General features: G+C 40.1%; 1 protein-coding gene and 1 non-coding gene across 2 annotated transcripts in view; both read right to left on the bottom strand.

Moving 5' to 3' along the window:
* Positions 1–24,798, bottom strand: part of eif3s10 (eukaryotic translation initiation factor 3, subunit 10 (theta)) — a 66,809-nt gene that overhangs the window by 31,361 nt on the left and 10,650 nt on the right. Inside the window, exons 4-9 of the mRNA XM_063072063.1 lie at positions 24,396–24,559; positions 23,471–23,670; positions 7,517–7,725; positions 6,401–6,572; positions 4,818–4,922; positions 1,130–1,228 (exon numbers count right to left, since the gene is read on the bottom strand). Coding sequence (XP_062928133.1) covers positions 1,130–1,228; positions 4,818–4,922; positions 6,401–6,572; positions 7,517–7,725; positions 23,471–23,670; positions 24,396–24,559 — 949 coding nt within the window. The remainder of the gene's footprint in view (positions 1–1,129; positions 1,229–4,817; positions 4,923–6,400; positions 6,573–7,516; positions 7,726–23,470; positions 23,671–24,395; positions 24,560–24,798) is intronic.
* LOC134359142 (small nucleolar RNA SNORA19) lies at positions 1,422–1,552 on the bottom strand. The gene has a single exon (XR_010021048.1). It is a non-coding gene; the product is annotated as a small nucleolar RNA SNORA19 (small nucleolar RNA).

The raw sequence follows: 24,798 nt of genomic DNA on the forward strand, positions 1-24,798 counted from the left end.
ACATTCTATCAGGAAAATGATAGACAACCTGTCCCAAATCCTCAAGATAAAACACCTCCACTTCAATTAGCACATCTATGCTATGTATCTTTTTAAAACTCTTGCTCAAAAATCATTTGATCTCTAAACTGAAAACATTAATTTTTCCCTGATTAAGAGTTCTAAGCTTTATAAAACAATGAACATTAGGAAAAAACAAACATCCCAATTTTACTCCTCAAAACTAAATCTAAAAAGGAATATATTTGTATCTATACTGCATCACATTAAGTTGTGCTGTCTTGATTAAAGCATTCATACCCTTCAAAAAGGTAAAGGAAAACGTGAAGAACCTCTTACACTACCAAGTTATTTCTAAAGTTTCAAATGCACAATAGGGAAGTCAAATGTAGTTTGTTACCTTAGTAACAGCAAGAATACAATTTCCTAATGAATATTTGATACAATGGCAAATTGGAGACCACTTTAAAACTAAAACACAGTTTAGCTGAAAATGAGCTGCTGCTTTTTTTTTTAAGAAAGGTCTTTTTGCCAATTGTTTGTGGAGAACATCAGTAATCTGGTCCCACAGACCAGAAGACAAATAAATGAAGGAGAAAATTCTAATACTTTACAAAAAGGTAGTCACTGTTCTTTAAAAATAAGAATATTATGCTGCTTCCAAATATTACTAGGAAACTAATTAGGAAAAGAATTGGGATAGCAAGCTCAACTGCACATTTAAAACCAGCACGACCATTTCAGCTTACTAGCTTTTCCACAAAACCAGCAGTATTCCCATAGCATGACAAATATCCCTCAAGTTGTATAAACAAAACTTAATTTCAAAATTCTTAAACAGAAAACATGCAATTGAAATATTAGTGATGGAGGAGGGAAAAAAGGCACAGATCTGCACACTGTAGCACCATTATAATCATTGAATTGTCCAGCTCCACATATTCTGTGCTGCCATTACACCCACCTGTAATAATAGGCGTGCAGCCTTCTAACCTTCAACAGTGCAAATTTCAACTATTTCTAGACAGCTGAAAACATTAAAGAATCCATTTTTAACTTAGGTTGCTTACATTCAGCTATAATTCAAATAGCTAAATTCCTAAATAAATCAACCTGACCACACAGGCACCTGTTGAAGAAGTCGAAGGATAGTGTTGTTCTGCAAGTGAGGCACATAGTGCTGAAGTTCAGGTTCTTTTTCTGACTGATCTCGAACCCAATTGAGAACCTGAAAAACAAAGTTAAGGATGCCAGGTCAACCCAGTTAAACAACTAACAATGTTACGCACTCAGCAATGATACAAACAGAAAGCTGCTAAAAAAAAAATCCTCACAATAAAGAACTAATTTAAAAAAACAATTACTTATTACAGTCATTTATTGAAATGACCATCAATAAGAATGCCTAAACAGATGATGCTGAATGTATGGAGGGGACTGGCAGTTATGGCAATATGGTTTGACCATCTGCTAATTAACCTCCAGCTTTACTTTAGCACATTGAAAATATCACTGCTCTCTGGGACCAAGAGCAAGATATTAAAATGTGCTGCCAAATAGAGGAACAAATTGTATTATTAAAATAGGCTGCCCACCCTCATCATGGGTAAAGCCCTCTCCACCACTGAGTACATCCACATGGGAGAACTGTGGCAGGAAAGCTGCGGTCATCAGGATTCCCATCACCCAGATCACGCTCTTTACTCACTGTCTCCATCAGAATGAAGATACAGGAGCCTCAAGACTCACCCCACCAAGTTCAGGAACAGTTATTATCCCTCAGCCATCAGGGCTGTTGAACCACAGGGAATAAGTTCACTTGCCCCATCACTGTCTTTTGCACATTGTTCATTTGTGCGTCTTATTGGGTACGGCCTTTCATTGATTCTATTATGGTTTTTGTATTTACTGTGAATGCCCACAGTAAATGGTGTATACCGTGAAATAACCATTGTAAATTGTGTAATATCCAAGCTTCAAAGTACATATACAGTGGCATCCAAAAGTTTGGGCACCCTGGTCAAAATTTCTGTTACTGTGAATAGCTAAGCAAGTAAAAGATGAATGATTTCCAAAAGGCATAAAGTTAAAGATGACACATTCTTTAATACTTTAAACAAGAAAACTTTTTTTTTAATTTCTTTTACTATCTTTTACAGTTTCAAAATAACAAAAAAGGAAAAGGGCCAGAAGCAGAAGTTTGGGCACCTTGCATGGCCCCTTTGACAAGTAGCACAGCTTGTAAACGCTTTTTGTAGCCAGCTAAGTCTTTCAATTCTTGTTTGGGGGATTTTCGCCCATTCTTCCTTGCAAAAGGCTTCTAGTTCTGTGAGATTCTTGGGCCGTCTTGCACACACTGCTCTTTTTGACGTCTATCCACAGATCCTCGATGATGCTTAGGTCAGTGGACTGTGAGGGTCATGGCAAAACCTTCAGCTTGCGCCTCTTGAGGTAGTCCATTGCGGACTTTGAGGTTATCCTGTTGTAGAAGCCATCTTCTTTTCATCTTCGGCTTTTTTTTACAGACGGTGTGGTGTTTGTTTCCAGAATTGGCTGGTACAGTCGGCCCTCCTTATCCGCGAGTTCCACATGCGCAAATTCAACCAACCGCGAATCGAGAAAACCAGGAAGTGCTCTTCCAGCACTTGTTGTTCGAGCATGTACAGACTTTTTTTTCCTGTCATTATTCCCTAAACAATGCAGTATAACAACTATTTAACATAGCATTTACATTGTATTAGGTATTATAAGTAATCTAGAGATGATTTAAAGTATACGGGAGGATATGCGTAGGTTATTGTGGATCGGGATCGAAAAAAAACGGAAGTTCTCTTACTAAGTAAGTCGAAACAGGTACATCCGGTACTATTTAGCGTTAGTTAGTCAAACGTTTGTCTTAGTATATAGTATATATTTTACCTTTCTATGTATATAAATCACTTAAGAAACGTACATTTCAGCGCTGGGCTCGGGAACTAAAGTTCCCGAGTTCGATCCAGTGACAGAGCACTCCCGAGCGTACTCTCCATCCGTGCCGGGTTGACGTGGAGGATCAAAAACCCAAAACCCAAAAATTGAACCATTGAATTGCTTAGCAATAATTGTAGCTTTCATCGGGGCAGGGCCTTTCTCACCTTATCCTTTAAAATTGTTCCGATCATTGACCGACTGTAGCCTAACGTTATTCCAATGACCGATGGCGTTTCACCTCTTTCCGATCGCTTTATTATTTCCACTTTACTTTCAATCATGATCGTGATTATTTTCGTCATCAGAAACTCTGCAGATTCAGAACTCCGCCGCTGAGTCCTAATGTCCACCGCACTAAGACAGGTTAAATAAGGTCTGGGGTTCCACTGGGTCCTAAGGTCCATCGCATTGAGACAGGTTGAATAAGGGACTTGAGCATCCGCGTTTTTTTTGGTATCGGCGAGGGGTCCCGGAACCAATACCTCCCGGATAAGGAGGGCCGACTTATTTGATTGAATTCATTCTTCCCTCTACCAGTAAATGTTCCCTGTTCTATTAAATGTTCTATTCAAAAGGTTCAAAGGAACATCTAAACAAGCCTGATGCATTTTGGAAAACAAGTCTGATGAAGTTAAAATAGAACTTTTTGGCCACAATGAGCAAAGGTATGTTTGGAGAAAAAAGGGTGCAGAATTTCATGAAAAGAACCCCTCTCCAACTGTTAAGCACAGGGGTGGATCGATCATGCTTTGGGCTTGTATTGCAGCCAGTGGCACGGGGAACATTTCACTGGTAGAGGGAAGAATTAATTCTGAAAGCAAACATCACACCATCTGTAAAAAAGCCAAAGATGAAAAGAGGATGGCTTCTACAACAGGATAATGAACCTAAACACACCTCAAAATCCACAATGGACTACCTGAAAGGCACAAGCTGAAGGTTTTGCCATGGCCCTCACAGTCCCCCAACCTAAACATCATCGAGAATCTGTGGATAAACCTCAAAAGAGCAATGCATGCAGGACGGCCCAAGAATCTCACAGAACTAGAAGCCTTCTGCAAGGAAGAATGGGCGAAAATCCCCCAAACATGAATTGAAAGACTCTTAGCTGGCTGCAAAAAGCAGTTCCAAGCTGTGATACTTGTCAAAGGGAGTGTTACTAAGTACTGCCAATGAGGGTGCCCAAACTTTTGCTTCAGGTCCTTTTCCTTTGATGTTATTTTGAAACCGTAAAAGATGGAAATAAAAAAGTTTTCTTGCTTAAAATATTAAAGAAATGTGTCATCTTTTAACGTTATGCCTTTTGGAAATCAGTTCATCTTTTACTCGCTTAGCTATTCACAGTAACAGAAAATTTGACCCGGGGTGCCCAAACTTTTGCATGCCACTGTATATACACTTTGATAATAAATTTACTATGAACTTTATCTTAATTTTACACACAATTATTTTATATCCTTTTAAACCTCTGCTTTAACATCATTTGATCTCTGTAATGAAACATTAATTGACCTAAAATGCACAGCTTTTCTAATTAGATTCCTAGGATTTCCAAAACCTTTGACATCAGGAAAACTTCCTGATTTCACTTCCAATAAACCTGAGACAGCTCACATTGTTTGCCCCTTGTCTTGGTTCTTCTGAGGGAATAATGTTTGTAGCTATACCATTGTTTTCATCTAACTACACTCTGAATCAAAGTATCCATTACTTCCAAATGGTTGGAATAACATTTATTAGGAATAGCACAACTTGGGGGAATACCTCTTATACCTTAAACAATTTTTTCCCCCAAAAGTTCGAATGCGCAAGAGGGAAATCAGGTGTTATTTATTATTTTTTATTACCTTAATAACTCGCCCACAAAGTTTGAGCGGGTGAAATTCCATTTCTAACCAGTTGTAGACATCCTTCACCTCAGGTGCTGCATATTGCATCACATTGAATCGCACCTTATATTTATTTTAAAAAAAAGATCAAAAAGAATTGAACTTTTAAACACGCTTTTCAAAAAGACATGACAAGCAGCATCAAAACACATTTATGAAAAGAAAAACTACACAAGTTTGAATGGGATCTTGTGTCCTGGTTTTAACGATCGAACACCAGATCAAGTAAAGACCAACTTCATTTTGAAGACCGAAGAAATTCAATGAGAGCAAATACTTAATCTAATTGTAATTATTGCATAAAATCTCATTAGTCATCTAATAGAAATGTCAAGCTCCAAGACTTAATTGATGCTTACAGAATAACTGTTTGAATATTAAATATTAATAACTTAATTTGCTTTCACGAAGCTGAAAGATTATGTGCAGCAGAAATAATGATAGTTGTTAAAGAGTCAGATTTTCACTTGTGATTTTTTTTACGCGACAGATAAAGATTTTTTAAATGCAATACGATTTAATTTTTGAAAATAAATTAAGGAGGCCAATTATTAAATGGCTAACTACTGGATCAATCATCTCTTCATTTGGAATTTAATGCAACTGTATTAGTAACCTTCACAAAATTCTACAGCTTCCTTCTGTCAGAGGTGACTGGCAATCGTGGCTATTGGTGAACAAGCCACGTTACCATTAACCCTCAATTCTTATTCTGGCACACAAGAAATACCATGAATCTCAACAAGATTGAGAACAAGGCAATGAAATGTGCTTACTACTATAGATTACAGGAAATGCTGCAATTACTCTGCATATTAGTGTGTGATGAAAGAAGCAAATATTTCAGCCATTCTTCAATGGTATTTTTCACGAGGCCAAGTGGCTAGCTCGACACTCAACCCGGCACAGATGGAAAGCGTGCTCGGGGGTGGCCCGACCTGGATTCGAACTCGGGAACCTTTGCTCCCGAGTCCGGCACTGATCTCACTGCGCCACCAGCCGGCCTTTTATATTGATGAAACTGCATGAAGTTTTAAGATTCCAAAGAGAAAAACAGAAGTCTCTGAAGGATCCCAAAAGATTGATTACAACAGAGGTTCAATGTAAAAAAAAATACAAAGGTGGCAATGGGATTCAAAATTAAATGGTGTTGGCCTTCACTTTTCACATTCATGTTCTCCTCAATGCAACTAGTGATTCTGTTGATTCACAAGCTGGGCAGTTGGCTAGTTGGCCACCATGTACGCAATCACTGAACACTGAAATAACACAAACAGGCATTGTAATAAACCAGAAATAACAAATTTAAATGCAAGCATGAGTCAGAAGATTTTAAACTACAAAAGAAAAATAGTGAAGAGCTGGAAAAAACCTAGTTAGCGAATACCCATTAGGAAGGGCAAATGGCTGTCTTTATGCCCACATGACTTAACATACGCCAAACAAGCAATCCTTGATCTTTGTCCCACCTTTCAAGAATAAATAATAAAAATAGGAAAATTGGTCCTCTTTAATAGAATGACCAATAAAAAAAACTATACCATGTCATTAATTAAACTCTGCCGTGTTGGAGGTGCCTGCAATCCCAGGAGTGTAGCTAGTCGTCGGTGCTTTTCAACAATAATACCATCCATGTCTAGCAGCCGGGCAATGTCTGTTCTTTCAGGGGTAATAGGAATTGATAAAGTAGCCAAAAGTACTCTAGTGGACATCCTGTAAACATAATAAAAGCAATGAATAAATTGAGAAATGCCTTCATATTACAATACAAAATTTGAGTTTTATAGAATCACATCATGATGAGACTTTCATTTGGAAAATTACAAATCTGATACACTGGGAAACTCCAACAGAAAATGCTCTGCAGACACATGCTGCTACTAACCTAGACAGTTATAGCATTTACTTCATGTAGTAATACTGTGCTCTGTATTCAAAGAAATAATCTTCATTCAAAAATAGCAAATTGATAAAGGCCATTAAAATGTTACTGCAAGCAAAACAGTGCTTTCAAATTGCAATCTCTCTACCTTTAATTAGGAACTGTTGTTAATATAACAACAACAGAGCTTCTAACTGGTACCCATTTACCTAATGGCACTTAAAAATTAGGTCAAACATGAAAAAGTTTAGAAATAATGTTAAACAAGAGCACACTGATAATTCACTTCTCCGATTCGCTTCTGTTCATTGAAATTGTTAGAAATATCCACTGAAATGTTTTGAATGGGAGCAAAACAATTCTAGCATAGGTTTATGCACATTAAAGATGCGAGGCTAATGCAAGGCTCCTCAAATATTAGGTAGCAAATTTAATTTTCCATCTCCATTGCTGTGAACACACTTTGAAGGAAAGTGTCTGCAAAGGTAAGATCCTCCGCAACTATCATCTTGACAAATCTGGATTCACTTGTATTTATCTTGTCTCTTCACCCAAGAAAAGTACCTTCTAAGAGTCCTAGAGACTGATAACCTGGTAAAAATTGCAAGTGTGAACCAATATCACGTCACCGTGATGTAAGATATTGGCATACCAATTACACCATAACACATCTTTTTATTGTTGCAGTGTTCCACTGGATCTCTATGATGTCTTCTCACCAAATGATTGCAGACTAAAGAAAGCAACTCTTTCATCAACACAAATATTTTTGCACCTCTGCATCTCCTCTGCTGAAAGATTCTTCCTCATCTCTCTGGACAAATGGTACAGTCGGTGAAGAGTAGATGCATGAAATAGAGCATTTCCCGACTTCCAGAATACCGTGGAAACTTTGTTATAGTAGTTTGCCATCAACTGCGGCTTAGGAGGCTTCTTAGACAAGGAGAACAATCCATGAATGTCTTCAACCGCTTTGAAAGCTTCCTATAAAATAAACACACTTTAGAGAATCTTCAAATTGAATTTCCAAATAATTAAGGTGAACAAAACCCAATAGCTATTTAGTCAGCAGTTAAACTATACTTTCAACATGGAAGGAAATCTAAGCTTTTACCTTGCTTGCAAATAATCAGAAGATGGAGTGGGAAATTATATTAAAATCAAAGGCAAAAAATATGCTGACAGGGTTCAGAACAGCTACAGATTTGTAGAGTATCTATGGAGGTACTGACTATTATTGGAACAAGCAGGGATGGCAGAGGTAATAGATGAGGTGAAAACTGTTAAGACAGGATGCACCAACAACCACAAGCAAATCTATTAAACCTATAGAATGAAATTTAATTGACCCAAATCTCTCTAAATGCTCATCAGGAAGTAGCAGCATGAAACTACTGAAGACAAATCAAACCTATATGAATCTCTGAGTAACAGGGAAAGGTTGGTAAAGAAAATGCAATGTTATCAAAATGAATTTGAAGAGTTTAACAAAATACTGCCTAAAAACCAAAGCTGAAATTGATGTAATAGTCAGCACTGCAATGAAATGTGCTTATGGTAAGTACAAATGTTTGACTTCTGAAACAGACAACACTATACAGAACTTCCAAATCCTTTAAAAGGATACACATTGTTCTTCTTTTCAAGTAAGATATGGTATAAATATCGATCTTCCTGGATTATCAGCTGTGGCCAAACTGCAACCACTGTCATTTAAAAGACTGAATTCAAACTCCATTTCAGAGACTCACACGTAAGAGTGGCTGACGTTCATGAGAACTCTGACCAATATTACTTAATTACCTTGATCAATTTTACTTGATTACCTTATTAAGCTTATTGTGTACAGATTACATCTCTACATTACACTCAGACCCTGCTTGACACCGAGGGAGCATTCCTCGAAGGTGGAGCACTATGTAAATCTGCACTATGCAGGGTCATTATAACAGTACATAAATGGACATGTGTGCCAGATTTTTTAAAAAAATTAAACCCTAGATATATATTATGCTATGTATACACCGTAATTTGTGGAGTAACAAACATATAAATAGGCCTAACGTGTACATCAGTGGAGCAGCAACACATCGCAACAGCAGTGAAGGGAAGCGGATGGTGATTACATCTTAGAGAAGGGACCCGGCTACGGGTCCTCCTCCAACTTTGGCTTCTTCTTCAAGTAGGCATTTTGACTTCTGAAACAGACAACACTATACAGAACTTCCAAATCCTTTAAAAGGATATACATTATTCTTCCTTTCAAGATAATCAAGATCACAAAGCTTATCAAGATTTGACTGCCTTTTCTCACGTTTCCTCTCATACAGCACTTCTCGGTAGCTCGAGTGTACCCCCCCCCCGCCTTAAAATTGCTTCGTTCCCAGTCAGGGTCATTATTGATGGTCCGTGATTTATGTGATCGTGGTGACGCTAGTATTGAGGAATTCTGTGGCGAGGTTTCTTGGTGATGTTTCCTCCTCTTCATCCATGTCCACAGATTCACCCATGAAGCGGGTGAAGGACAAACCAAGGTAGAACATACAGGGTTAATGGTAAGGCACTGAGGAGTGCAGTAGAACAGAGGGATCTGGGAATACAGATACAAAATTCCCTAAAGGTGGCGTCACAGGTAGATAGGGTCGTAAAGAGAGCTTTTGGTATATTGGCCTTTACTAATCAAAGTATTGAGTATAAGAGCTGGAATGTTATGATGAGATTGTATAAGGCATTGGTGAGGCCGAATCTGGAGCATTGTGTTCAGTTTTGGTCACCAAATTACAGGAAGGATATAAATAAGGTTGAAAGAGTGCAGAGAAGGTTTACAAGGATGTTGCCGGGACTTAAGAAACTCAGTTACAGAGAAAGGTTGAATAGGTTAGGACTTTATTCCCTGGAGCGTAGAAGAATGAGGGGAGATTTGATAGAGGTATATAAAATTATGATGTGTATAGACAGGGTGAATGCAAGTAGGCTTTTTCCACTGAGGCAAGGGGAGAAAAAAAACCAGAGGACATGGATTAAGGGTGAGGGGGGAAAAGTTTAAAGGGAACATTGGGGGGGGCTTCTTCACACAGAAAGTGGTAGGAGTATGGAATGAGCTGCCAGACGAGGTGGTAAATGCGGGTTCTTTTTTAACATTTAAGAATAAATTGGACAGATACATGGATGGGAGGTGTATAGAGGGATATGCTCCGTGTGCAGGTCAGTAGGACTAGGCAGAAAATGGTTCGGCACAGCCAAGAAGGGCCAAAAGGCCTGTTTCTGTGCTGTAGTTTTTCTATGCTTTCTATGGTTTCTGAGCACTGCTCTGCCAATTCTCAAAGCTCTTCGTTATCAAGGCTCTCATCATAAAAATGCAGTAACTCTTCAACACTGCCATCATTAATATCCTTTAATCCTGCTTCACTGGCCAGTTCAACAGTGGTTTTGGTCCTGACGAAGGGTCTCGGCCTGAAACGTCGACTGCGCCTCTTCCTATAGATGCTGCTTGGCCTGCTGCATTCACCAGCAACTTTGATGTATGTTGCTTGAATTTCCAGCATCTGCAGAATTCCTGTTGTTTGTGGTTTTGGTTGACTGGTTCAACCTGAAATCCTAGGATATCATTCTACGCTTCTGGCCATTACTTCACCCACAATCTGTTCACGCAGTTTGAAGTTAATTCATCCCAGGCTGCTCTAATATTGTCTATAGCTTTCATGATGTTCTAGTTTTTCAAAATTGCCTAATGAACTGTTCATCTTGACCAATAGTTTCCTCTACAAGTTGCTTGAATGTGCGACAAAGATAGTAGGCTTTAAAATTCAATATTACCCTACGATCCACCGGTTGAATTTATGAAGGTGGTGTTAGGTGGATGGTAAATCACTTCTATAGGAATGTAGGTCCAAAGCATGTCAAGATTCTCAGGGTGGACTGGGGCATTATCAAGCACCCTTAGGTTCAAGGTCATACTCCTCAGAATGCCGCTTCACTCATGGATAAAAATATGAAACAAACCAATTTTGGAAAACATCAACCATCACCCAGGCTTTCTTGTTTGATTTTCAATTACTGGTAGACTTGATTAAAATGCCTTTCATTGCTCAGTGTTTCAGAGTGACACACAATCATAAGCTTTAATTTTCTTCACCTGCCTAGGAAGTGACACTAGTTGTATTATGAAATTCCACAATGGTGTCCCCCAAGAGTCAGATCTGGCCCCCAACCTGGTTCAATCTGTACCTCAGTGACCTCCCTGAAAACAAATCTACTAAATTTGGATACACTAATGACTGGGTCATAGCCTTCCAGTTGAACAATGTCAAATCCATTGAAAAAAATTTACTCAAGATATAACTCCCTATCCAACTACTTCTCAAGGTGATACCTAAATATGAATGTCAAAACAGTAACTTCCATATTTCATAGACAACTGACTAGCCAAAGTTAAACTTAATATCAAACCACATGACAAACAGCTACCCAACAATCCATACCCAAAGTACTAAGGAGTCACAGTAGATCACACTCTCTCATACAAAGACCCACCTTCAAAATGTTGCAAAGAAACTAAAATTCAGAATGACCATGATCACGAAGATAGCAGAAACCAAATGGGGTACCAACCAGTCAGTCCTATGAACATCCAGCCTAGTACTACGTTTCTCAGTCACCGAACATTGTGCACCCACCTGGGAGAGAAGAGCTCACACAAACATTATCAATACACAGCTCCACACTTCTATGAGAATAATTTCAGGAAGCCTAAATCAACACTTGTCCAACGGCTCCCAACAATGAGCGAAACAGCACCCCAGAGATCTGTAGAAGAGCTTCATCAAAATTCTACAAGCATATCCAAAATATGCCCAACAACTCATCAAAAATGTTCCTCCACAATTTCCCAACTTAAATCCCAAAAACCTTTCTACAACTTGAAAGATCTCGACTCCTATGACAAACACACTGAATAGTGCAATACTGGCATGCCAACATGCTTCATCAGAGACGCACATGCTACGGAGGTTAATGCGCTGTGTAAACCTATAAAAACAACCTCTGCTGGCAGTGAATGTCAGCAACACATCATCTTCTTGAATATGATTAAAGATGCTTCTTGCTTTTTCCATTATTATCAGCTGGCTTAGGGGCATGTTTCATTGCATTTGGTCATCCACCCATACATTTAGTCTACTTTCCATTTTTTTCAAGCTAATGGCTCCTTGAATGAGTCACCTTCATTGATAACTTTGAGATTATTGCAGAACCTTTTATCTTCTCTGCATTTTTAAAATAATTGTTCTGATCATTGATGTAGCCAATTTCAGAGGCACTAACGTCAACCTGCTGCTCACCAGCTTCCAAATGCTGTGTCACTTGCAGTTTCACATCCATGCTAATGCTGTTCCTAGACATCTTAGATGTACTACCCACACTGGAAGTTGCAGGTAATTTCCCAGACATTATGGGTGAAAAAAGCTGAATAATTTAGTGAGGGAGCAAGAATGTTTACATATGCAGAGCAGAAAATGTGAACTAATATGAGATTGGCTGTGAGTGGCTCAGAATGTATGTAAAGCACTCTCATTGGCTGAATGAATGCTTACTCTAATGGTGGCCACTAGAAGTTTTAAGTTATTTAGAATAAACTTGTCATTTTTTTAAAATTTTGGTAAAGACTTGAATAACCACATTGTAACAAATCAACGCTATGCGGGGTCTGAGTATATAACCAATGAAGTATCTTAGATTAAAAAAATAGCATGTACATCACCCTTGATTACACTGTGTGATCCCAATGGTTTCCCCAAAATTATGCATAAAATAACCAAGTTTTACAAGTTACTATGTACACTTGCCCTAAAGAGGGAGATGGTTAACTTAACTCTATATCCAACACTGTTAGCAAAGGGCAACCATACCAGTTAAACTTGCAGTACTTACACAAAATAAAATACAACATATTGCTAAGATACAAGATGGAAGACAAAAGTACACTAAATGCCAATCTAGATCAATGCGAAGGTACAAAATTTTAAAAGGAAATATTTATCACTGTACATCAGGAAGGATTGCAAGTGCTTAAAGTCTAGAATTTTCTGTGCAGCTGCGTGTTCATTCTGTAATGTCTCACGAGTGAGAGACCAAAATGGGGAATGTTTACATTTCACTTAATATTAGTGGTATTACACAATGCAGGCACGGTACTATTACAGACACAGGTCCTTTGGCTCATCCAGTCCATGCCTAGTCCCATTGATCTGCACCTACACTACATCCCTCCATACCCCTCACATCCATGTACGTATCCAAACTTTCCTTAAATGTTGCAATCGACCTGCACCCACCACTTGAGCTGCCTGCTTGTTTCACATTCACACAACTTTCCATGAAGTATCTCCTAAATGATCCTGAGTATATTCAACTCCCAAGTTAAGAGGACAGAAAGGAAGTTCTGTGGCTGTAAAAGAGATACCAGATACTAGGATCCATGACGGATCAGCTGGGTGTAAAATATTCTTAAGGGGGAGGGGGCACAACCAGAGGTCATGGTGCATATTGGCACCAATGGCATAGGCAGAAAAGGAGAAGAGGTCCTACACAGTGAGTATAGAGAGTTGGGAAAGAGCCAGATTTACTGATGCCACTTGGGAGTTCAAACTAGTTTTGCAGGGTTCTGGGAACTGGAGCCCCAGGTCTGTAAGGGAAGGATCGGACCAGAGGTAGATGTCAGAGAAGGTAATGAAAAGCAAAAAACGAAATAACAGGTACGATAGGTCAGATAGTTTGAAGTGTGTATATTTTAATGCTCGGCGTATTACAAGTAAGGGCGATGAAATTAAGAGCATGGAACTATGATGTTGTAACCATTACTGAAACTTGGTTGAGAGAGGGGCAAGAATGGGTGATTGATGTACCAGGTTTTCAAAGTTTTAGAAAAGACAGGAGGTGGAGTTGCACCACTAATTTGGGACAATACCACAGCTGCACTCAGAAGAGACATAATGAAGGCGTCAGACATTGAGTCCATTTGGGTGGAACTCAGGAACAGGAATCAGGACACCGATTGGATTGTACTACAGACCTCCGAGCCACCGAGCCATGAAAGGAACACCTATGTAATCAAACTAAGGATATGTGTAAAAATAGTAGGGTTGTTGTCATGGGGGATTTTAACTTCCCTAACTAATATAAACTCTGTGTTTCTGTGTGTAAGGGGTTTAGATGGGGCTGAATTTGTTAAGTGTATCCAGGAAGGTTTCTTAAATCAGTATGTGGACAGTCCAATGAGAGGAGAAGCCATACTGGATCTGGTGCTGAGTAATGACGCTGTCCAGGTGCCTGACCTTTCAGTGGGTGAACAGTGAGGGAACAGTGGCCACAGCACCTTAACTTTCAAGACAGCTGCAGGTAAGCACATGAATGGCCCTTATGGGAGAATTTTAAATTGGAGTTGGGTAAATTATGGGGGCATTAGGCAGGAACTAAGCAGCATTAATTGGGAACACCTTTTTCTCTATCAAGTCCACATCAGACATGTGGAGGATGCTTAAAGATTAATTATACAGAGTCCTGCTAGAAGGAAGGATGGGGATGGAAAGATAAGAGAACCTTGGATGTCCAGAGGGGTAATGAATTTGGCCAATAAAAGAAAATGCGTGTAAAGCTTCGGAAGTTAGGATCAAACGAAGTACACAAGTATAAAGAAGCCAGAAAAGAACTAAACAAGGGAATTAGGAAAGCCAGGAGGGGCCATGAAGAGCTTATCAAATAGGATTAAAATGAATCCCAAGGCATTCTATATGTACGTCAAGAAGTAAAAGGATAACTATGGAGGGTGGGACCACTCACCGATTGGGGGCGGGGGGGGAGAGACGGACATTTACTTGGAATCAGAGAACGTGAGTGAGGTACTTACTTCATGACTGCTTTGCTTCAGTATTTACCAAGGAAAAGGATACGAAGGACTAGGAGATCAGTGCTGAGTGTATACAGAGCCTATAAGAAGTATTTACACCCCGTGGAAGTATTCATCCTTTATTGTTTTTAAAACATTAAATCACAGTGGATTTAATTAGGCTTTTTTGACACTAATCAACAGAAAAGATCCTTCCGTGTCAAAGTAAAAATAAATTTCTACAAATTGATCTAAATTTATTATAATTAGTCATAGTCATACTTTATTGATCCCGGGGGAAATTGGTTTTCGTTACAGTTGCACCATAAATAATAAATAGTAATAGAACCATAAATAGTTAAACAGTAATATGTAAATTATGCCAGTAAATTATGAAATAAGTCCAGGACCAGCCTATTGGCTCAGGGTATCTGACCCTCCAAGGGAGGAGTTGTAAAGTTTGATGGCCACAGGCAGGAATGACTTCCTATGATGCTTTGTGCTGCATCTTGGAGGAATGAGTCTCTGGCTGAATGTACTCCTGTGGCCACCCAGTACATTATGTAGTGGATGGGAGACATTGACCAAGATGGCATGCAACTTAGACAGCATCCTCTTTTCAGACACCACCGTGACAGTGTCCAGTTCCATCCCCACAAGATCACTGGCCTTACGAATGAGTTTGTTGATTCTATTTGTGTCTGCTACCCTCAGCCTGCTGCCCCAGCACACAACAGCAAACATGATAGCACCGGCCACCACAGACTCGTAGAACATCCTCAGCATCGTCTGGCAGATGTTAAAGGACCTCAGTCTCCTCAGGAAATAGAGACGGCTCTGACCCTTCTTGTAGACAGCCTCAGTGTTCTTTGACCAGTCCAATTTATTGTCAATTCGTATCCCCAGGTATTTGTAAATCCTCCACCACTGACCCCCTGGATGGAAACAGGGGTCACCGGTACCTTAGCTCTCCTCAGGTCTACCACCAGCTCCTTAGTCTTTTTCACATTAAGCTGCAGATAATTCTGCTCACACCATGTGACAAAGTTTCCTACCGTAGCCCTGTACTCAGCCTCATCTCCCTTGCTGATGCATCCAACTATGGCAGAGTCATCAGAAAACTTCTGAAGGTGACAAGACTCTGTGCAGTAGTTGAAGTCCAAGGTGTAAATGGTGAAGAGAAAGGGACACAAGACAGTCCCTTGTGGACCCCCAGTGCTGCTGATCACTCTGTCGGACACACAGTGTTGCAAGCACACGTACTGTGATCTGCCAGTCAGGTAATCAGGAATCCATGATACCAGGGAAGCATCCACCTGCATCACTGTCAGCTTCTCCCCCAGCAGAGCAAGGCGGATGGTGTTGAACGCACTGGAGAGGTCAAAAAACATGACCCTCACAGTGCTCACTGGCTTGTCCAGGTGGGTGTACACACGGTTCAGCAGGTAGACGATGGCATCCTCAATTAATAAACAAAAACTCATTGATTGCTTAATTAGTCACCCACTTCAAGTTAGTATTTAGATGAACCTTTTGGCTGCAATTACAGCCTCAAGTCTGCGTCAGCTTTGCACATCTGGACAATGAAATCTTTCCCCATTCTTCTTTATAAAACTGCTCAAACTGTCAGACTGCATGGGCATCGTGAGTTAACAGCCCTTTTCAAGTCCAGCCACAAATTCTCAATTGGATTGAGGTCTGGACTGACTTGGCCATTCCAGGACATTAACTTTGTGGTTTTTAAGCCATTACCGTGCAGCATTGGCTTTACACTTGGGGTCATTGTCTTGCTGGGAAGCAAATCTTCTCCCAAATAACAGTTCTCTAGCAGACTGTATCAGGTTTTCCTCCAGGATTTCTCTGTATTTTGCTGCATTCATTTTATCTCTACCTTCACAAGCCTCCTAGGACCTGCTGCAGTGAAGCATCCCTACGGCATGATGCAGCCACCACCATGCTTCACTGTAGGGACGGTGCGTTTTTGATGATGTGCAGTGTTTGGCTTACACCAAGTCTGATGGCCAAAAAGCTCAATTTTCATTTCATCAGACCATAGAACTTCTTCCAGCTGACTTCGGAGTCTCCCACATCCCTTCCGGAAAACTCTAGCCAAGATTTTGAGAGTTTTTCTCCCCCTCAACAGTGGCTTTCTCTGTCACTCTCCAATAAAGCTGCGAATAGTGAAGTACCCAGGCAACAGCTTTTGTATGCACAGTCACTCCCATCTCAGGCACTGAAGCTTGTAACTCCAGTTGTCATTGGTCTCTTGGTGACCTCCCTAACTAGTCCCCTTCTTCACTCAGTTTTTGAGGATGACCTCCAGAAAAAAAAAGATTTAAAGCTGTGCCATATTCTTTCCATTTCTTGATGATTGAGCTCAAGGAATATGGAAATTCCTTGGAAATTTTCCTGTATCCATCTCCTGACTTGTGTTTTTCAATAAACTTTTCGCACAGTTGCTTGGAGTGTTCTCGTCTTTTTGGTGCCAGGATACTGACTCACCAACAGTTGAACCTTCCAGATACAGGTGTATTTTTACTACAATCAATTAAAACACCTTGACTGCACAGCTCTCCAAAAAACAGATCTACATTTAACTAATCACATGACTTCTAAGAACAATTCTCTGCACCAGTGATTTGGTGTGTCACATTAAAGGGGTGAATATTTATCCAATCAATTACTTTGTGTCTTATATTTGTAATTAATTTAGAACATTTTGCATAGATCTGTTTTCACTTTGACAGGTGTCTTCTGTTAATCAGCGTCAAAAAAAGCAAATTAAATACACTGTGGCTTAAGGCTGTAAAACAATAAATCATGAAAACTTCCAAAAGGTGTGAATACTTTTTATAGGCACTGTAAATACATTAGGGCATATGGCAGTCGAGGAGGAAGAGTTTAGCTTTCTAATTAATAGTGAATATGTCCCTAGGGCCTGATGGGATTTACCTCAGGTTACTGAAGGGAGCAAGAGACAAGATTGCTGGGTCCTTGATCAGTATCTTTGTGTCCTCTCTCACCATGGGCGAGGTCCAGGAGAACAGGCTAATGGCTAATGTTGTTCCCTTCTTAAACAGAGGCATAAGGGAAAAAATTATGGTTAATATAGACCGGTGAGTCTCAAGTCAGTTGTCGGGAAATTAATGGAGAATATTCTTAGGTATACGATATACGAGCATTGGCCTAATGAGGGAGAGCCAGCACAGCTTTGAGTGTGGCAGGTTATGCCTTACCAACTTAGAGTTTTTTCACCAGGTGACGAAAGAGATCGATGAGGGTAGGGTAGTGCATGTTGTCTACATGGATTTTAGTAGCATTTGACCAAGTCCCTCATGAGAAGCTAATCCAGAATGTTAAGATGCATGGGGTCCATGGGAATTGTATGTTTTGATTCAGTATTGGCTTGCGCATAGAAGACAGAAGACAGCGGTTGAAGGGACAATGGAGCTGGAGGTCTGTAATTAGTGAAGGGATCTGTGCTAGGACCTCTGCTGTTTGCGACCTGGATAAAAATGTAGTTGTGGGTTAGTAAATATGCAGATGATACCAAGATTGGTGGAATTGTGGATAGTGCAGAACAGTGGTCCCCAACCACCAGTACCGGGCCGCGAGGAAACTATATGATTTGGCGATATGAAATAATATGAGTCAGCTGCACCTTTCCTCATTCCGTCAAGCACTGTTGAAGTTGAACACCGCCCCCCCCCCAACTCTGCAAGCATATTGTCAATATTAAACCATTCCACGGTGCAAAAAAAAGGGTGGGGACCCCTGGTGTAGAGAATACAGCACAATATCGATCAGTTGCAGATATGGGCTGAGAAATGGCAGATGAGGAGTTTAACCCAGATAAATATGAGGTGCTACTCCTTGGCAGGACAAACGTAAACCGACAGTACACTGATAAGGGCAAGTCACAGTGGTCAGGTCTCCTGGCACTAAGCCTGCCTCTGTGACTCAGAAGGAAAGGGGGAAGAAAAGGTCACTGTGGTGATAGGGGATTCCTTAGTTAGGACAACAGACAGGAGGTTCTGTGGGAGAGAATGAGATTCCCGGATGGAATACTGCCTCCTGGCTGCCAGGGTCAGGGATATCTCAGATGCAGTGTGTTGCTTTCTTAAGTGGGAAGGTGAACAGCCAGAAGTAGTGGTCCATGTAGGTATCAACAACATAGGTAGGACGAGGGACAAGGTTCTGCATAGGACGTTAGGTGCTAATTTAAAGGGCAGGGCCTCCAGGATCCTCTCAGGAATGTTACCCATGCCACATGCTGGTGAAACCAGAACTCCTAAGATTATACAGTTTAATATATGGCTAAAGAGTTGGTGTAGGAGGGAGGGCACAAGATTTTGGTTCATTGGGCTCTCTTCCAGAGAAGATGGACCTGTACACAAGGGACCAGTTTGCACCTGAACTGGTGGGGGCCTAAACTATGGGAAGGTTTGTTAATGCTCCACGGTGGGATTTAAAGTAGAGTTTCACGGGCTGGGAGTGAGACTACCAGAACTGTTAGTGGAGAGGTTCTGTAGGCAGATATTGATAAGGCCTCAGACAAAAACTCTTCTCAGGCTTCCTGCAGCATGCACCAATTATAATTGACATTTAATAGGCATCCGTTAGTCTCATGAGACCATGGATTTGCGCCTTGGAAGGTTTCCAGGGCACAGGCCTGGGCAAGGTTGTATGGAAGACCGGCAGTTGCCCATGCAGCAAGTCTCCCCTCTCCACGCCACCGATGTTGTCCAAGGGAAGGGCATTAGGACCCATACAGCTTGGCACCGGTGTCGTCACAGAGCAATGTGTGGTTAAGTGCCTTGCTCAAGGACACAACACGCTGCCTCAGCCAAGGCTCAAATTAGTGACCTTCAGATCACTAGACGAACACCTTAACCACTTGGCCACCGACATTATAACATTGGTTATAATCAGTACCTGTACCCAGCTGGAAGCCCGAGAATAGTTTCTTCATCATACATACCGGGAACGCACTAAATCCTTATTCACCTCAGACGAAATATCCCTTATGAACTAGTGACCTTAATATGATCGGAATCACCCTGAAGTTTGAGAAGGAGAAGCTAAAGTCAGATGTAATCAGTATCACAATGGAGTAAAGGGAAATACAGAGGCATGAAAGAGGACTGGGCCAGAATTGATTGGAAAAGAACAAAGGCAGGGATGACGAGAGCAGCAACAGCTGGAATTTCTGGAAGCAACTCAGAAGGCACAGGATATATACATCCTAAAGAACAAGTAGTGTTCTAAAGGCAAGATGACACAACCGTGGCAAACAAAAGTCAAAGCCAACATAAAAGCCAAAGAAAGGACATATAATAGAGCAAAAATTAGTGGGAAATTGGAGGACTGGGGAACTTCTAAAAAAACAGAAGACATCTAAAAAAAGTCACTGAAGTTAAGATGGAATACGAACATAACCTAGCCAATTATGGCAGACAAACTGAATAAGTATTTTGCATCGGTCTTCACTGTAGAAGACACTGGTGGAAGTTCCAGGTGTCAGCGGTCATGAAGTGTGTGGTTACCATAACTATAGAGAAGTTTCTTGGGAAATTGAAAGGTCTGATGATAGATAAGTCACCTGGACCAGATGGCATATACTACAGGGTTGAATGAGGTAGCTAAAAAGATCGTGGAGGCATTAATGATCTTTCAAGAATCACCAGATTCAGGAATGGTTCCAGACGACTGGAAAATTGCAAATGTTACTCCACTCTTTAAGAAAGGAGAGAGGCAGGAGGAAATGAAACTATAGGCCAGTTAGTCTGTCCTCAGTGGTTGGGAAGAATGTTGAATTTGATTATCAAGGATGACGTCTCAGGGTACTCTGAGGCACATAATAGCCCATAGTCAGCATGGTTTCCTCAAGGGAAAATCTTCCCCAACAAATCTGTTGGAATTCTCTGAAGAAATAACAAGCAGGATAATAAGATAGATGGAGGGGCATGTAGTTTTGAGGAAGTAGAGAGGCTACAGAACTTGGGTTGCTACTGATTGGGAGAATGAGCAAAGTAGTGACAGATGGAATACAGTTTCAGAAAGTGTGTAGTTCTGTACTTTGATAGAAGAAAGGATTGACCATTTTCTAAATAGAGAGAAAACACAAAATACTGAGGCGCAAAAGGACTTCGGAGCCCTTGTGCAGGATTCCCGAAAGGTTAATTTGCAAGTTGAGTCTGTGGTGAGGAAGGCAAATACAATGTTTGCATTCGTTTTGAGAGGACTAGAATATAAAAGCAAGGATATAATGTTGAGACTTTATAAAGCATGAGGGAGGCTTCACTTGGAGCATTGTGAGCAGGTTTGGGCCCCTATCTTAGACAAGATGTGCTGAAACTGGAGAGGGCTTGAAGGAGACTCATGATAATGATCCCAGGATTCAATGGCTTATCATATGAAGAGAGTTCGATGGTTCTGGGCCTGTATTCACTAGAATTCAGAAGGAAGAGGGGTAAACTCAATGAAACCTATTGAATGGTAAAAGGCCTTGATAGAGTGGATGTGGAGAGGATATTTCCTATGGTAGGAGAGTCTAAGACCAGAGGGGACAGCCTCAGAATAGAGGGGCATTCTTTTAGAATGGAAATGAGAAGGAATTTCTTTGGACGAAGAGTGAGGAATCTGTGGAATTCTCTGCTACAGCCAACTGTGGAGGCCAATTCTTTATGTATACTTAAGGCAGACATTGAAGGATTCTTGACTGGTCAGGGAATGAAGCGATACGGGAAGAAGGCAAGAGATTAGGGTTGAGAAGAAATCTGGATCCAGCACAGCAAATTTGATTAGCCAAATGGCTCAGTTCTACTACTATATCTTATGGTCTTATCCTTTAAAGTGTCGTGGAGCAGAGAGATCTTGGGATTCAAGTTCATAGCTTCTTGAAAGTGGCAACACATGTCGATATGGTGGTTAAGTTGGCTTTAGGAATGCTTGCTTTTATTAGTCGAGGCATTGAGTTCAAAAGTCAGGCGGTTATGTTGCAACTTTATAAAACTCTGGTGAGGCCGCATGTGGAGTATTGCATGCAGTTCTGGTCACCCCACTGTAGGAAGGATGTTGATGCTTTAGAAAAGATGCAAAAAAGGTTTATCAGGATGATGCCTGGTTTAGAGGGCATGTGCTATCACAAGAGGCTGGATAAACTTGGATTGTTTTCTATGGAGTGTCGGAGGCTGAGGGGAGATCTGATAGAGGTTTACAAGATTATGAGGGGCAAAGATAGAGTGGACAGAATATCTGTTTCCCAGGGTTGAAATGTAATACCAGAGGGCATGCATTGAAGGTCAGAAGGGATAGGTTCAAAGGGGATGTGAGGGGCAAGTTTTATTATTCAGACAGTCAGGGATGCTTGGAATGCACTGTACGGTATGGTGGTAGAGGCAAATACATTAGAGACTTTTAAGAGATGTCTGGATAGATACATGGATAAGGAAGATGGAGGGATATAGACATGGTGTAGGTAGGAGGGATTAGTGTTTGCAGGTTTTTGATTTGCCTTTCAACTAGTTTAGCTCAACATTATGGGCCAAATAGCCTGTTCTTTTTTCCTGTGTTTAAAATGCCCCCTTCAGGTACCCCTAAATATTTCACCTTTCACCCTTAATCTATGGCCTCAACTTCCATTCTCACCCAACCTCAGTGAAAAAGCCTGCTTACATTAGCCCCATCTATAATCCTCAGTTGCGTACATCTCTATCAAATCTCCCCTCATTCTCCCATGCTCCAGGGAAAAGTAAATGCTATCCTATTCAACCTTTTCCTACAACTCAGGCCCTCAAATCCCAGCAACATCCTTGTAAATTTTCACTGTACTCTTTCAATCTTTCTAAATGGAAAGACTGAAAGAATACATTGAAAATCTTTTGTATCTTTCCTATAGGGAGGTGACCAAAAATGCACACAATAATCAAAATCAGATTTCATTAACATCTTATACAATTTCAATATAACCTCCCAACTTCTGTACTTACACTGACTGACGAAGGCATCCTGCCAAGAGCTTTCTTTACAGCCCCCATCTACCTATAATGCCACTTTGATCTATATTCCCAGATTCCTTTGTGTACTGCGAATTCACCATGAGTGGTGAATCTGTGGAATTTGTTGTCACAGGCAGCCGTGGAGGCCAAATCTTTATCTTTCTTTCTTTTTCAATCTTTTTATTAGTTTCATAAAATATAAACATAACATAATAATAGTACAATGTTATTGGGAATACATTGTTATACTTAACATGAGTAATTATAGAACCAAATAGTACTTAATTGACAAAACTCCCAATCATATAGGATACCAATGAATAACGCAGAACAAAAAAAAATCTGGACAAAAATCGTGAGAAAAGAAAAAAAAAATTTTAAAAACCCTCAAAACAAAACTAATCTAAACAGAATTAATCAACTAAACTAAAAAAAAAGACCTGAGCTGTTTTACCATCGTAAAAAATGGGAGAAAAGAAAACCTTAGTGTCGACGACTCCGTTCCTCTCAACCAACACTACAGAGGAGTAAAGTAAGTTTGGAAATGGTCAAATTACATCATATGAAAATATCTTTATGTATATTTAATGCCAAGGTCGATAGATTTTTGGTTGGTCAGGGCATGAAGGGATACTGGGAGAAGACAGATTAGGATTGAGAGGAAAATGGATCAGCTGCAACCAAATGGCAGAGCAGACTTGATAGGCCAAATGGCCCGTTTTGGCTCCTATATCGCATGGCCACAATATTTCTTAAGTTTAATTAAAAAGGATATTTTAGTTTAGAACTACATTTCACTCCGATCGTCATACATCCAATATGAATAAAATTTCATAAAGTTTGTTACCTGCCAGAGCTCCATACTAATTGCACTATCTAGTTGTACAAGTCGTGTCTCCAGATGCATGGACTGACTTTCAGGATTATTAAGATTGATTGCTGTGCTTTGGTTATGGTGACGCTGGATCTGTCCCAAGTGCATACGCAAGTTGTCACATAACTTGCGGAATTCTGCCTTACGAGTATACTGCAGGCAGAACTTGAATGCTATTAAAAGAGGCAAATTGTTACTTTATTAAAATTAACATACACATTAAAAGATTACATCTCCAAATGATAACAACTATTCCGAGCTTGTTCCTGTGCACTTAACATTTGTGGATTATGTCAAGGAATTAAAATTCCAGGGAGTCAGCTTAAACAACAAAGATGATGAACTGGTGAGAACAAGATTCAAAGATTTTTAATCACTGGTCTCATTTCATAGATTTTAACAATACAGTGGCAACATTTTACTTTTGGTATTAAAGTTCTTCTCTTAGAAAGGAAGACATCAAAAGTTAAAGCTGGTTAGAGGATAGGGATATTTCAGGAGTTTGTTTTGGAATAGATTCTGTTCCTCGAGTATTTCAATAACTTTGAAATGGGGAGTGGGAGGAATAGGAAGAAAAGCTTACAAGACCTGCACCTATTCCTTATATTTTCTGTGAATCTCTGGAGTGAGGCAAGAACAAGAAATACGTTATCAAATATAGTGTTTAAATACAATATTTAATCAAAGGGGCTGAACAGGGCAGCTAGAAATAGAGACTTAACCAGTAGCTCAAGGATATGTTGAGGAGATATTGACATGCCTGTGCATGTCAAACAAAGTGTATTTTGATTCAGAGAAGAAACACCTAATTCTCTCTATGGTTATATTAAAGGAGTTTATAGTCAGAACAAATTGGAGAGTAGGGAAAAACACAGGATACATTCACCAAGAAAACTACCTTGTTGAGCAATATCATGATAAAGACGCTCCACTTTTGAATTGTTACGTAACAGATCCAAACACTGTCTGTAGGACTCCCAAAGAAATTTGACCCAAGGGGTTAACAAAAGGCGATCTGTGCGATCCTGGGTGTCCTCTCCACTAACTGCACTCAACAGCACACTGAAAAGATAAACAAATATTCTATGTAAATACATTAAATGGTTCAATGGTTTAAGCTATTGAAAAGTTACTAATGAAGCAATTTCCATTTGGTGGAACAAAACAACATAATGGCTTCAGAAACAGAATGTTTTTATTGTTTAAATCTACTCATGTGGACTTGCATAAAGGAAACACAAGCACTTCCAAGTCATTTAAAAGGAACAGACTTTTTTTAAAAAAATAGTAATGCTGCAAAG

The sequence above is a fragment of the Mobula hypostoma genome, chromosome 19, assembly GCF_963921235.1.
Source record: "Mobula hypostoma chromosome 19, sMobHyp1.1, whole genome shotgun sequence".
Taxonomy (NCBI): Eukaryota; Metazoa; Chordata; class Chondrichthyes; order Myliobatiformes; family Myliobatidae; genus Mobula; species Mobula hypostoma.